This window comes from Prionailurus bengalensis, chromosome D2 (assembly GCF_016509475.1).
Source record: "Prionailurus bengalensis isolate Pbe53 chromosome D2, Fcat_Pben_1.1_paternal_pri, whole genome shotgun sequence".
Classification (NCBI taxonomy): Eukaryota; Metazoa; Chordata; class Mammalia; order Carnivora; family Felidae; genus Prionailurus; species Prionailurus bengalensis.
This window is the reverse complement of record NC_057351.1, coordinates 31,067,667-31,081,307: the sequence shown is the minus strand read 5'-3', so window position 1 is coordinate 31,081,307 and position 13,641 is coordinate 31,067,667. Positions and strand designations below refer to the sequence as shown.

Sequence of the window (13,641 nt, the reverse complement as noted above, 5' to 3'; positions counted from 1 at the left end):
AGCTAAGGATTCAGTTCAAGGAGTTAGTAAGAGAAAACTAATTATAGTTTTCTCCTCCTACAGAAGGAGCCCAAAGAACACTGGGAAAAGGAGGGAAATGAAAAGGTAAGAATGAAACTGATCAAATGGGAAATAATGATACAAGAGAGAGGATCAATGAAGCCAAGGGCAAGTTCTTTGAAAAAATTAATAAGAAATAGGGGCGCCTGGGTGGCGCAGTCGGTTAAGCGTCTGACTTCAGCCAGGTCACGATCTCGCGGTCCGTGAGTTCGAGCCCCGCGTCAGGCTCTGGGCTGACGGCTTGGAGCCTGGAGCCTGTTTCCGATTCTGTGTCTCCCTCTCTCTCTGCCCCTCCCCCGTTCATGCTCGGTCTCTCTGTGTCCCAAAAATAAATAAACGTTGAAAAAAAAAATTAATAAGAAATAGAAAAACTTTTAGCCAGACTCATCTAAAAACAGAGAGAGAGAAACAATGATAAAAAAAAAAAATTGTGATCAAATAGGGGGCATGACTACTGATTCAGAAAGACGTTTTTTCTAGGAGTGTGAGAGACAACTATAAATAATGTCGTGGCCACAATGGTGAAATTTCAGACAGATGGGACATTCTCCTAGAAAAATGTAACTTGCCAAAACTGATACCAGAAAAAAAAAAAAAAAAAGCCAGAAAACTCAAACAGAGCTATAACTGCTGAAGATACGGACTCAGTATTAAAAATCTGCCCAAGTACAAAAATTGGGTGCCAATCTCTGGAGACTCTTCCACAGAACGGAAGCAGAGGAAAGACCCCTCCGGTCGTTTCGTGAGGCTGAGGGGAAAACCACATAACCATAGCAACACATCAGGCTGGTGAGGAAGAAGAACCCAGGAAGAAGAGGAAACCGAGAATAATCACAGGAGGAAAAGAATGCCACTGGGACTGCATTTGGTATCTTTAAAATAGGCACAATATGGGGCGTCTGGGTGGCGCAGTCGGTTAAGCGTCCGACTTCAGCCAGGTCACGATCTCGCGGTCTGTGAGTTCGAGCCCCGCGTCGGGCTCTGGGCGGATGGCTCAGAGCCTGGAGCCTGCTTCCGATTCTGTGTCTCCCGCTCTCTCTGCCCCTCCCCCGTTCATGCTCTGTCTCTGTCCCAAAAATAAAAAAAATAAAAATAATTAAAAATTAAAAAAAATAAAATAAAATAGGCACAATAATTACAGTATAAACACTGGTGTTGTCGAAGGACCTCTCTGATTATGGTTCATATGCGTAGAACATGGAGTAGGTAGAGTTTATGTAAGTGGACGCAGTCAGGGTCAGGAGCTTCCTCGTGCATTCTATGTAGACTACCCATGGAGCTTTTCTGTCAAAGGTAAATATTTTGTAGCCCTAGGAAAATGTACCCCCAAATCATACCAACACGCAAAAGAATGAAGCCGGACCGTTTTCCAAACACAAAAATAAATTCTAAGTGGATCATAGACCTAAATGTAAGAGTTAAAACTGCAAGACTCTTAGGAGACAGTATAGGAGTGTATCTCCATGACCTTGGGTTAGGCAAAGACTTCTTAGGTATGACATTGAAAATATAAGCAACAAAAGGACAAACAGAAATGCTGGACTTCGTTAAAGTTAGAAAGATTTGTGCTTCCAAGGACACTCTGAAGGGAGTGAATAGAAAATGTTTGCAAATCATAGATCTGAAAAGGGTCTCAAATCCAAAATATATCAAGAAGTATTAGAAATCAACAACAAAAAGACAAATAACCCAATTCAAATAATATATAGATACACATATACATATATATGTATTATTCACATACAACTCAAGCATTTAAAGTGTACAGGTCAGGGGCACCTGGGTGGCTCAGTCGGTTGAGCATCCGACTCTTGGTTTCGGCTTAGGTCGTGATCTCACGGTTTTGTGAGTTCAAGCCCCGCGTCGGGCTCTGAGCTGACAGCGTGAAGCCTGCTTGGGATTCTCTCTCTCTCCCTCTCTCTCTGCCCTTCCCCTACTTGCGCTGCCTCTGTCTCTCTCAAAATAAATAAATAAGCTGCCAAAAAGAATAAATGAAGTGTACAATTCAGTGGTTTTGAGCATATTCAGAGTTGTGCACCCACCGCCATGATCAATTTTCATCAGTCCAAAAAGGAAACCCTGTGCCCATTAGTGGTCTCTGTTCATTTCCTCACTCACGAGTACTTTCTGTCTCTGTGGATGTTGCTGTTTGGAACACTTCATTTATTTATTTTTTTTAAGTGTATTTATTTATTTATTTTTTACTTGAGAAGAAGAGAGTGTGCAAGTGGGGAGAGGGGCAGAGACAGAGAGAGAGGGAGAGAGAGAATCCTAAGCAGGCTCCACACTCAGCATGGAGCCCAACAGGGGGGCTCAATCCCATGGGTCTGGGATCATGATCTGAGCCGAAATCAAGAGCTGGACGCTCAACCGACTGAGCCAGCCAGGTGCCCCATGAATTACATTTTTTAATATAAACCGTATAGATGGAGTCTGGCAATTGAACAAACTGTGCTCTTATTAAGACTTAGGCATCAGACGCAAAAGTGTGTTTAGTCCCTTTCTTTTCTAAGCGTCGTCTGGAGGGAACAACTGCCGTCCGTCACAGAGGCCCACACGGTCACGGTAGACCTCCACGACATCCTTGCTCTTTGATGGACCGACCCCACCAGGATCTCGTGGAGAGTAGCGACTTCACATGCCACTCGAAAGGTGCTAAATGCACATCGTGTCATCAAGAATCTAAGGATTCTTAGAAATCCCAGAGTCCTCCCATTGATTTTGTACATGAGCAAACTAACCCGGAAAGGGGTTAAAACTACCGGCAAGAGTCACGCGGCAAGTTTCTTGCGAAGCTGAGACTAGACTCTGTTCCCTCTACCTCGCCTGTCTCTTCCTACAGGACTAAACTCACAGCCTCAGCAGCCTGACCCCCTTTTTTTTTTAAGTTATTTGCACGTTATTTTTATGTGAAGAGACAGCAGCAATAACATGGGGGCATCCGACAGATATGTTTTGAACCAGACTAGATTCTAAATACTTTTTCATTTCTTATGTTCCCGATGGATCGTGTCCCGATCCGTTCCTTAAAGGCTGACACATAATTTTATTCCTGCGATAGTATCGGTATTATTCAACATGGAGGGCCTTTTCCCCCCCGTGTTTAAATTTAACTTCGCTCTGAATATCTGATTTTGAGAAGGGTCAATCTATTTTAATCATGATTCCTTTTACATTTATAAAAATGGCGTACATTTCTCTGAATACCACTCCAGAAATATTAATTCACAATAGCATTTACCGGATAACAGTCTCTCAAAAGTTCCAAAGATCGTAATATATGTCTTCACGCTGCCATGCAAACAACTACCTGGCTCCTGTTTATGCCCTTGTTCTGAAACAAGGCGCGGAGAGAAGGGGGTCGGGAGGCCGCCATTTCTGGAGGGGGGCACGGAGGGGAGGAGACGGGGCCGAGTTCCGAGAAGGCAGCGTGAGCCCCTGTTCCCGTAAAAGCAAGGCATTCGGCGGGGGGGGGGGGGGGGGGGGGGGGGGGCACAACAAACTCAAGGGATGAACCCCACGGTGTCACACGTGGTCTGGGGCCTGCGGCTATCTGTTCCTGTCACGTACACGGTTGGAAGATGAACTCTTGAGAACAGTCCCCCACTTACCCAGCTGTCTTCACCTCCGACCAGTGTGATTTTGGCCCCCAGAAGTTGCCCTGTGAGTCACTCGACCCATGGAAACCTCACCTCACCCTGACCTCAGGTAGGACAAAGGATGAAGAAGACCCCAAGCCTCTGGCCCCACCCACATCTCCCTCCCCCTCGGCCCACCCCCCACCCTGTGGCTGCGACCTCAGGCCAAGGCTGGGGAGGGGCTGGGGACCGGTGTGGCCACCAGTTCGCCTCACAAAAGGGGGGAACAGGAAACCGTCTCCTGGAGTAGTGTTTGGGGTTCAGAGCCCGGGGCCGGGCTGGAAGGCAGGTGTGGCTAGGAAGTGGGCCAGGGGGGTTATTTCACGCCCCCCTGTTTGGGGAGGAGGGAATGGTCACCCTTGCTCGGGGCCAGGCACGGTTCTAAGAACTTCACCCATAGTAACCCCCTGTTGTTCACAACCCATAGGGTCTGCATTACAAGGATCTCCCTTTCTAGCTGAGGCACAGAGAGGTCAGAGTGGCTTGCCAGGCCACACAGCGAGAGCATAACTGAGCTGGCCCAGGCCCAGGCCGTGGGCTCCTAAGCCTCGGCGGCGAGCTCCTACCCTGTACCACCCCTTACGTGTCTTATGTGATGCCGTAGATCAGAAGCAGGGGAATGGGCCCTGCCGGCCTGCTCAGCAACCCAGAGCTGAAGCTCAAAGTCCTTGTGTCAGCGCCACACCAAGCCTCACCTGTTTGCCCAGGCCCCCCACGCCCCGAGGCAGCTCTACTTGTTGGATGAGACACTGGCCGTCGCGGCTTCATTTCCTGAGGGTTGTCAGAAAGGCCGGATGAGGAGATGAGCACAAGGTGGGTGCTGGTGGGAGGGGAGAGCAGAGGGGACCCGTGACCACAGCTGGAGGGGCGGGGCAGGAAGCAGAAGTGATGTGAACGGTGGCTTGGGTGATGAGCTGTGTGGTGAGCCTCCCCGGGGGCAGACACCACCATTTCAGGAGCCTCTCGTCGGGGAGACAGTGTCTGTGGGGGAGCGTCTCAACACAGGACTCCAGGTAGGGAGGAAGGTGGGTGGCAGGGAGGCTGGGAGCCCCCGGATGGGGATGGAGAGGCGCGGGAGTGAGGCCACTCTGTCCGGGGAGGAGCCTGATGGAGCAGGAAGTGCCGGGACCCGCGAGACTGTGCTCTGTCACTGACTGGCCAAGCGTCCTCACGCCCACTCTGGGCCTCAGTTTCCTCATATAGGAAACGGAGAGGTTACAAGGCATCGTCCGTAAGGCCCCGTCCAATGCTGACGGGGAGAGCCGCTCAGAAAGCTGGAAAGAGGCTCCCTGGGAGAGAATACGAGGAGGACCGGGATGGAGACGGAGCTCCGTGGATTAAGGTTACGAACCGTACGGGCCTCCTAAGTGGGATGGCCTGCGGGCCTTTGAAAGATTGCCCTTCTCCCATTTATCTCTCTGGGGCCGGAACCCCACCACCCCAGTGACTCCTGTGGGTGAGTCCCCATGTTTCAGAGGAGCTGGGGTCCCTGGCAGGTGCTGGAAGAGACAGGCCTCTGAGGCGTCTAGTTTGGATAGGGGTAGGGCCTGGAGACGCCGGATTACAAACAGGTCCACGTAAGGCTCCCGAGCCACCTCAAAACAGGGAAGAAGCTTCTAGCTTATGGTTGTCTGATAGGAGGCAACACATAGGTAGCTCACATACACTGCCTGAGTGCCACAGGGCAAGGCGATGCCAAAGGAGGTGTGGACGCCAGGAGATCTGGAGAGGGGACTTGCCGGGCCTCCCCACACAGGATGCGAGGGCATAGGCACATCCGAATTCAGGCTGCTGCTCTCCCATGAGGCTGGAGAGTGGACCGCAAAGGGAAGGTGGAGAGAATAAGGGCAGTGCATTTTTTCTTATCCAATCCCATTAAGGGCCTCGTGGGAGAGAGACAGACAGACAGACAGAGAGTGGGAGAGGTGGGGTGGGAAAAACATGCTTGTTCTGGGGCCCACATGACACTTCTCCAGAATCCGGGCTTCTTTAGGGTCCCAGGTCCCTCCCCAAGTTTGCTATATCTACTCTCTGTCCCCTCCTCTGTGTGCAGAGCCCCGTCCCCACAAGCAGCATCTGTGGTCCTGGGGACAAAGCCATCAATCTGGATCCCCCGTTAGGCCTTAAATAATGAAACCCTAGCAAGGGGCTCCTCCTGGCTGTGTGACCTCAGGCGCGTCACTTCCCATCCTGGGCCCATCCGTACACGTGGGGGATGGGCCAGGTCTGCAAAGGTCATCGCGGCTCGGACACTCAGTCACTTCGGAGATAGCGCGTTCCCTCTCCATCCCATACAGCCTGACGGTTCACCCTCCGTACCTCTGCCCACAGCTTCCCGAAGCCCAGACGCCCCCGTCTCCACAGCTCCATGGGTGCCTGTGTGCTCCTCCCGGGCCTCCTCCTCCTGCTGCTGCCCCGCCCCGCCCCAGCCCCCTGCCACACGGCCGCCCGCTCCGAGTGCCGCCGCAACCGTCCGTTTGTGCCCGGCTCAATGCTGGCTGGGGAGGGCGTGGACGTGACCAGTCTCAGGCGCTCGGGCTCCTTCCCGGTGGACACGGAGAGCTTCCTGCGGCCCGACGGCACCTGCACTCTCTGCCACAACCACCTGAAGCGGGGCGCCCTTCAGCGCCTCCCTCTGGCACTGACTGACTGGCGCGCCCAGGGCTCAGGCTGCCAGCGCCAAGTGGTCAGGGCCAAGGCCAGTTCCACCGAGGCCGTGGCCAGGGAAGCAGCCAGCAACATCCGCAACGACTGGCGGGTGGGGCTGGACGTGTCTCCCAAACCCAGCGCCAACGTGCATGTGACCGTGGCTGGCTCGCACTCCCACATGGCCAACTTCGCGGCCCAGAAGACCTTCCACGACCAGTACAGCTTCAGCACTGACTTGGTGGAGTGTCGCTTCTACAGGTGAGAGCCGCGGGGGGTGGGGGGTGGGGGGTGGTGAGAAGGGGCTTGGGAAAAGGTGTGGGAAACTCAGAGTGGTCTGGGAGCCCTGGAATGGTGGCGGGGGGAACTCGGCGGGGGAACCTGCACACTGGCTGGTACGGTGCCCTCGGGCCTCCTCCCCGGTGACCCTGAACAGGAAGAGCCCCGGGAGACGGGAGAGAACAGGCGGAGAAGAAGCAAGCAAGGCCATGCTAAGACGCCCAACACGGTGCCATTCAGATCTACTGAGTCCCCTCTGTCCTGTGGGCAGGAGACCTGGCAGGAGACTTCCCACCGCTGGGCCTCATTCGCACGTTCAGCCACAATTCGTGGCTGTCATGTGTCGGGCTCTGTGCTGGGAATTCGGGCCACGGCACCAAACAACAGCGGTCACAACCCCAGCCCTCCGGGACACCCCAGAAATGCATGGTCCCCGTGGAGGCCCCGAGCCAACCACCCTGGTTCCTCTCACAGTGAGACAGGGTGCCATCTTCCCGTGTGGCCAGAGCAGTCAGGCACCCAATCCAGGGGACAGATGGACAAAGGCCACAGGACGAGTTTCCAAAGCTAGAGGGTCATCATCGGTGCAGCATCGTCACTTTTATAACCAGAAAATAAGAAGGAAAGAAGAAAACCTTATTTTGGAAAGGACACGCAGAAATACCTATACAGCTTACCTAGGTTACCAAGGGACAACAGACAGGATGGGCTTCCCCGCCAGCTCACTGGTTCGGAGCTCGGGCTTGGAGCCAGGCCGCCCGGGTTCCAGCTCTCTTTCTACCAGTTCCACGTGACCTTGGGCAACCTTGAGGGATGGCCGAGGGGGAAACTAACCACCGCTGGCCATCTGATGTTTCTCTCTCCCTTTAGCTCTCACCTGGTACACTCTCCCCCACTCCACCCCAATTTCCAGAGGGTCGTCAGAGACCTGCCCCCCGCCTTCAACACCTCCACCGAGGCCGACTACCTCCGGCTCATCTCCAGCTACGGCACCCACTTCATCCGGTCCATGGAGCTGGGCGGCCGGATCTCGGCCCTCACCGCCCTGCGCACCTGTGAGCTGGCCCTGGACGGGCTCGGGGCCAAAGAGGTGGAGGACTGCCTGGCCGTCGAGGCCCAGGTCAGCATAAGTGGCCGTGCCGACTCTTCGTCGGAATTCAAGGCCTGTGAGGAGAAGAAGAAGCACCACAAGATAACCACCTCCTTCCACCAGGCCTATCGGGAGCGCTTTTCCGAAATAGTTGGTGGCCACCACACCTCCGTAAGTGACCTGCTGTTTGGGGACCAGGCCGGGCCCGAGCAGTTCTCGGCCTGGGTGGCCTCGCTGCTGGACAGACCCAGCCTGGTGGACTACACCCTGGAGCCTCTGCATGTGCTCCTGGAGAGCCAGGACCCGCGGCGGGAGGCCCTGCGGCAGGCCGTGAGCAAGTACGTGATGGACAGGGCCCGCTGGAGGGACTGTAGCAGGCCTTGCCCCCTGGGGCAGAAGAAGAGCCCCCACAACCCATGCCAGTGCGTCTGCCACGGCTCAGCGGTCACCAACCAGGACTGCTGTCCCCGGCAGAGGGGCCTGGCCCACTTGGAGGTCATGAACTTCCAGGCGTCAGGCCTGTGGGGAGACTCTTTCACTAGGACGGACGCCTACCTGAAGGTCTTCTTTGGAGGCCAGGAGCTGAGGGTGAGCACGGTGTGGAACGATAACAACCCCAAGTGGATGACGCGGCTGGACTTCGGGGACGTGATCCTGTCCACGGGGGGGCCCCTGAGGGTGCAGGTCTGGGACCAAGACCACGGCTGGGACGATGACCTCCTCGGCACCTGTGACCAGAACCCACGGTCTGGCTTGCACGAGGTGAGGTGTGGCCTGTCCCACGGTCACCTGAGATTCTCCTACCATGCCAAGTGCTTGCCTCACCTGAAGGGGGCCACCTGCCTGGAGTATGCCCCCCACGGTCTTCTGGGGGAGCTTCCCGGAAACCGGAGTGGGCCGGTGTGGTGAGAAGAGCCAGCCTCGAGAGGACACGTGGGCCTGGCCTGAAGGGGTTCTCACAGAGGGAGCCAGGACCGATGCTCATATACCCATTAGATGGAAAACTGAGGCTTACGTCCCCCCCCCCCCCACCGCTGTCCCCCAGTGAAGTGGCTGAATTCACAGGCCGGCCCTGAGATTGCTGTCCAAACTGCCTTAGCCTCCTGATCTTCTCGAGCCCTGGAAATGAGCCGGGGCCAGGCCACCGCTTAGGCCAGGAGCTGGCTAGGAGACTCTTCCTCCCAGGCTACGTGGTATCGTTGCACGGCTTCCTTTCGCAGCCCTTGCTGGCGGCCGAGTCCTTCATCGAGTCGGGTCTGACCCTGCCCGCCCCAGCTGCTCTCCTTGGTCTGTCGTCTTTACGCGCCAAGCTTTGCCCCTCCGGCAAATCAAGGGCCGTCTGGACCTGCCTCATGCGTGCACAGCCTGACAGAGGACTAAGAAACATGACGTGACGTTGACCGCGACGGTGACGGTTGTGGCAGAGGGGAGGATGGGGCCCGAACGTGGTCCTGGAGACCAACTTCCACATCAGCAATCCTCTAGGACAGGCGGCTCGCCCTGGGGCAGGTTTCCACTTTGGTTGGAAATGGGGGGGGGACCCCAAAGAGTTTACTTCCCTCATAACTCTTAATTCAAGAAACAGCAGCAGAAGCTCAGTGATCAGAGGCAACAGATACTCAGGTCCCGGCCGGGAGGCATCAGGAAATGGCAAGGACCAGGTGGAGCTGAAGAGCAAATGCTTTATCTAGAGGGGGCCGGAGGCTGGGTGCCCGCCAAGCATCCCTGTGCAGGAACATGAGTCCGGGCCTGGCAGGTCCTCCAGTTTCTGAAAGCAACCAGAAACCCCAACTTCACTTCTTTGATTGTTGGCAATGCATCTCCCTTTGTAAAAATAAACCCAGGGGCGCCCGCGTGGCTCAGTCGGTTGAGCGTCCGACTTCGGCTCAGGTCATGATCTCGCGGTCCATGAGTTCGAGCCCCGAGTCGGGTTCTGCTCTGGAGCCTGCTTCGGGTTCTGTGTCTCCCTCTCTCTCTGCTCCTCCCCCGCTCGTGCTCTGTCTCTCTCTCTCTCTCTCTCTCTCTCTCTGTCTCCTTCAAAAATAAAGAAGCAATAAAAATAAAAATAAACCTACAGGGCCAAACATGGCCCAAGCCAAAGAGAACGTGTGTGCGGGCCATGATTGACCCAGAGCCGTCGGTTTGAAAACTGTAATTTCAACAGAACCCATTTGAAAGGCGGAGGGCTCTCTCTCGCCTGTCGCTCAGTTCGAGGGGAGAAGGCGGTGGTTCCAACAAGGTGGTGGCCGAGGCTTCCTGGCCTTGGCGTCCGGTAAGCCCCAGAGTCTCCGGTTGCACCGTCGAATGAAGTGGTCTTTGTTTCGGGCGCCTGGGACACAGGCCTTATAGAACACGGGCCCTCGGGGGTGGGTGGCAAGATCCCTGCCTCCCAGAATTAGCAGGATTTGGCTGTGCGGGGCGGCTGTCAGAGGGGCTCAGATTTGCTGGCACGGCCTCCTGACTCTCTTTGAAACTCCCTACAAATGAAGCCCTTTGAGGTTTGGGTGGACCTTTACTCTCAAAAGCTCAGCAGTGATATCACTCTCACCCTGGATCCCCGAGTAGGGCAGGAGGGACTGGCTGGCTCTGAAAGCCTGGTGGAAGCCAACATTTTTACACCTTTCCATTCACAGCCACACACACAAACAAGAGCACCAGAAAAATCTTGAAACGTCATGCTGGCTGCTGCACTAATTGAAAATAAACACGGGCGTGGGCCGTACCCCTTGGGGAGAGCCGGGGCAGGGCAGGCCCGGCCCAGGGGACAGCCCCAACCAAAGAGGGGAGAGTTGTTTACGTGCCCACATGATCACCGACCTCCAGCAATCCCTTTGTTCCCTGGGCCTGGGTTTCCCCAAAAGGACACTCTTCATTTGACTCCCATCTTAGGATGCTTTGGCAGGGGGCCACGAGCCTTTCTAGAAGGTCGGTGCCACATAAAGGGTACGGAGCGGTTATCTTGCTAACCCTCCTGGTTTTGCACATAGGGAAGCTGAGACCCAGAGGGAGGGACCGAACCGTGGTTACGGACGTTCCCGGCAGAGCCGGGGCTCTGAGTCCCGGGCACGCACAGCTTTGGAGAGACTGGTGAAAAGGTGTGGGATGACCAAGGACGAGGAACGGCCCGATGTTGTTGAGGGGCAGCTCTGGCACCCTCAGCCCTGATTCAAGACCCAGTATGACATTGTTCACCTCTACCCCCACGCAGACAATGGGAGACTGTCACACCTGAGGCCACTTGTTCGTCCCGGAGATTCTGTGCCGTGCCAGATAGCTTCCGTTTGTCCTTCTGAGGTTCTGTCCCCACGCCGTCACCCTGCTCTGGCCCGGGACGCCGATCTGTCTGCACCGTCTGTCAGTGGGCAGGAGATGCGGGCACGGAGAGTGCGTTTGCTCCCCTCCCCCGTGAGGTGGCCATGGGCTAGTCGGGTCACTCCTCCTCCCCAAGAGGCCTCTGCCTGTCCCCCTCTTTCTGGGTTCCAGCATCCGCACCCTCTCTCATCCTTCAGACCCCCACCGGACTAATCCTGAGTTGTCACACTAGGCTTGTGCTTCTCCACAGCTCCCCACACCTTTGTAAACGGGCCCTTTATGAACAGACCTTCCGGAAATTATTATAATTTGAATTTGCCATCGGCTTCTGCTATGGTCTAAATGTTTGTGTCCCCTCAACTATGCTGAAATCATAGTCCCTGAGGTGATGGGGGCGGGGGGGGGGGGCTTTGGGAGGGAACATGAGTGGAAATAGAGCCCCTACCAAAGAAGCCCCAAGATCCCAGGCCCTTCTATTGTCTGAGGGCACATGAGAACGTGCTCTCTACAAACAGAAAACGGGCCCAACCGAATCCGCCAGCACCTTGAGCTGGGACTTCCAGACTCCAGAACCGTGAGACGTAGATTCCTCCTGTTTGTAAGCCACCCGGTCTGTGGGATTTGATCGCCGAGAAGAGAAGCGAGCCACTCCCACTCCCTGCGGCTGAAAATGCCTGATTCTTGCTTCCCCATCGTCCTCTGCCGCTAGGAAAGGACACATGACGGGGACTTGTGGGATGCACCCGCCCCCCGTGTGGGGTCCTGGCAGAAGCAGAAGTGAGCCTAGGATTCGCAACCAGGTGATTTATGTGACAGGCAATCTCAGGAAGCCTGGCTGGGGTGGGGGGCGGGGGGGAGGGGAGGGTGGCCCACATTCAGCAAGTGGCCAATGAACACACACCTCAGGGTCATCCCAGCTCGGGGTGGAGGGAGGTGGACATCAGGACACCACCTCCCATCGGTCATTGGTTAGAGCTAAATTCCTTTTCTACTAATTTCACCCGGACCCAGCATCTCTTTTTGGCCAATAAAAACCCTGGTTGATGACACGGCATCCTGTCTTCTCCCCTGGCTACTCCAACCCCCCCATCCCCTTTCCCAGCCTCCCGCCCGCCCCATTCTGCTGGCCCAGCCTTAGAAGCACTGCTCAATTGTCCCCAGCACCTCCTTCCCCCTTCCCAAGGGCATGGAGCACCAAAGGGCTGGGACCGTCCACAGGCCCCATCGTTTCACGGATGGTTATACACAGGGTTACGGAGCACCGTCTGGAAATCGGGTCCCGTCCACCAGCCATGCACAGCGTCTGGCCTCTTCCGGCCTGTCTGATGGGGGAGACAGATGTGGACATGAAGGACGGTAGGGGGAGCAGGCTGGCATCCAGTTGGGGGGGGCTCAGCTGCATTGCTTTTCTCTCATGCCCCCTCTTAGGCCCCGGTGATCTCTCCTAAGACTGGAGGCTGGCGCTGAGCACGGCCCAGTTTTTGCTTGGTTTTTTGTTTTTTTTTTTTTCAATGATTCCTTTACAGCACTTCATCTCCCTGCAGACACCTGCGTGGTCCCTGAGGTGTGGCCCTGCTGCCCTGGAGGCTGAGTCAGGGTCTGGTGTGTGTGAGCCCACGGGGACCTGCTGGAGAACAGGCAGTGGGGGGGGGGGGGAGGAGGGGAGGGTGGCAGGGAGGGCCCTGGGCGAGGTGGAGGGCCCTTGCAGTTCTGAGAGGCTGCACATCCTCTCCCCAGTGTTGATCCCGCCACATCTGCCACCAAGACCGGGCATTTCCTCACGCTGACCTTTGTCCCCTGGTGCTCATCACCACAGCCTCTCCGGGACAGCAACATCTCCCAGACATGTCTTCCTGCAGCCTCTTCACTGATCGCTGGGCTCTTGTCCACTCCTCGGGGCCAACCCCCCCCCCCCCCCCGCCCACAGCCGCCCTGGAGCGGGCACCCAGCCCACGTTCCCGTGGCCCACGGCTCTGCCGGAGGGCCTGTGCGGGGCCCACTGCACCTGCCCCCTGGAGAAGCCAGAGGTGCTCGGGGCCCGTGTCGAAGCACCACCCGTCCCAGAACAGCCTTCACCCAATGGCCGATGGGAAGCAGGTGGCGTATAAATGGTCCAGCTCCCTCGAGGCCGGTCGGGGGGACATGTTCTACGCCGACTCCCAGGGTTCCCCAGCAGGGTTAAGCTGCCATGGCCACAGCGGCGACTTGCCTCACCACCTACGCTTTCTCGGCTGGCCTCCTTCCCGGGCTCAATTCCTCCTTCTCCTACTGGGTATTTTCTGGAATCGCCTCTCCATATAAACTACCTGCCTGGGAATCCCGTCTCAAGGTGTGCCTCTGGAGAAACCAGCCGAGACACACATCTGATTACATCATCGCTTTGCTTAAAACTCTTCATGGGGGACCTGGGTGGCTCAGTCGGTTGAGCGTCCGTCCGGCTCTTGGGCTCGGCTCAGGTCATGATCTCACAGGTCTGTGAGTTCGAGCCCCACGTCGGGCTTTGTGCTGATGGTGCAGAGCCTGCTTGGGATTCCGTCTCCCTCTCTCTCTGTCCCTCCCCTGCTCTCGCTCCCTCCCCCTCACTCGAAAATAAATAAACTTAAAAAAATCTAAAAA

The 13,641-nt window shown here is 56.0% G+C and overlaps 1 protein-coding gene across 1 annotated transcript; it reads left to right on the top strand.

The window, feature by feature from the left end:
* Positions 1-4,579: 4,579 nt before the first annotated feature.
* Positions 4,580-9,638, top strand: PRF1 (perforin 1). Its single transcript, XM_043596545.1, has 3 exons — positions 4,580-4,711; positions 6,030-6,605; positions 7,494-9,638. The coding sequence occupies exons 1-3, from the start codon at positions 4,608-4,610 to the stop codon at positions 8,620-8,622; spliced, it is 1,809 nt and encodes a 602-aa protein (XP_043452480.1). The 5' UTR covers positions 4,580-4,607; the 3' UTR covers positions 8,623-9,638.
* Positions 9,639-13,641: the final 4,003 nt, after the last annotated feature.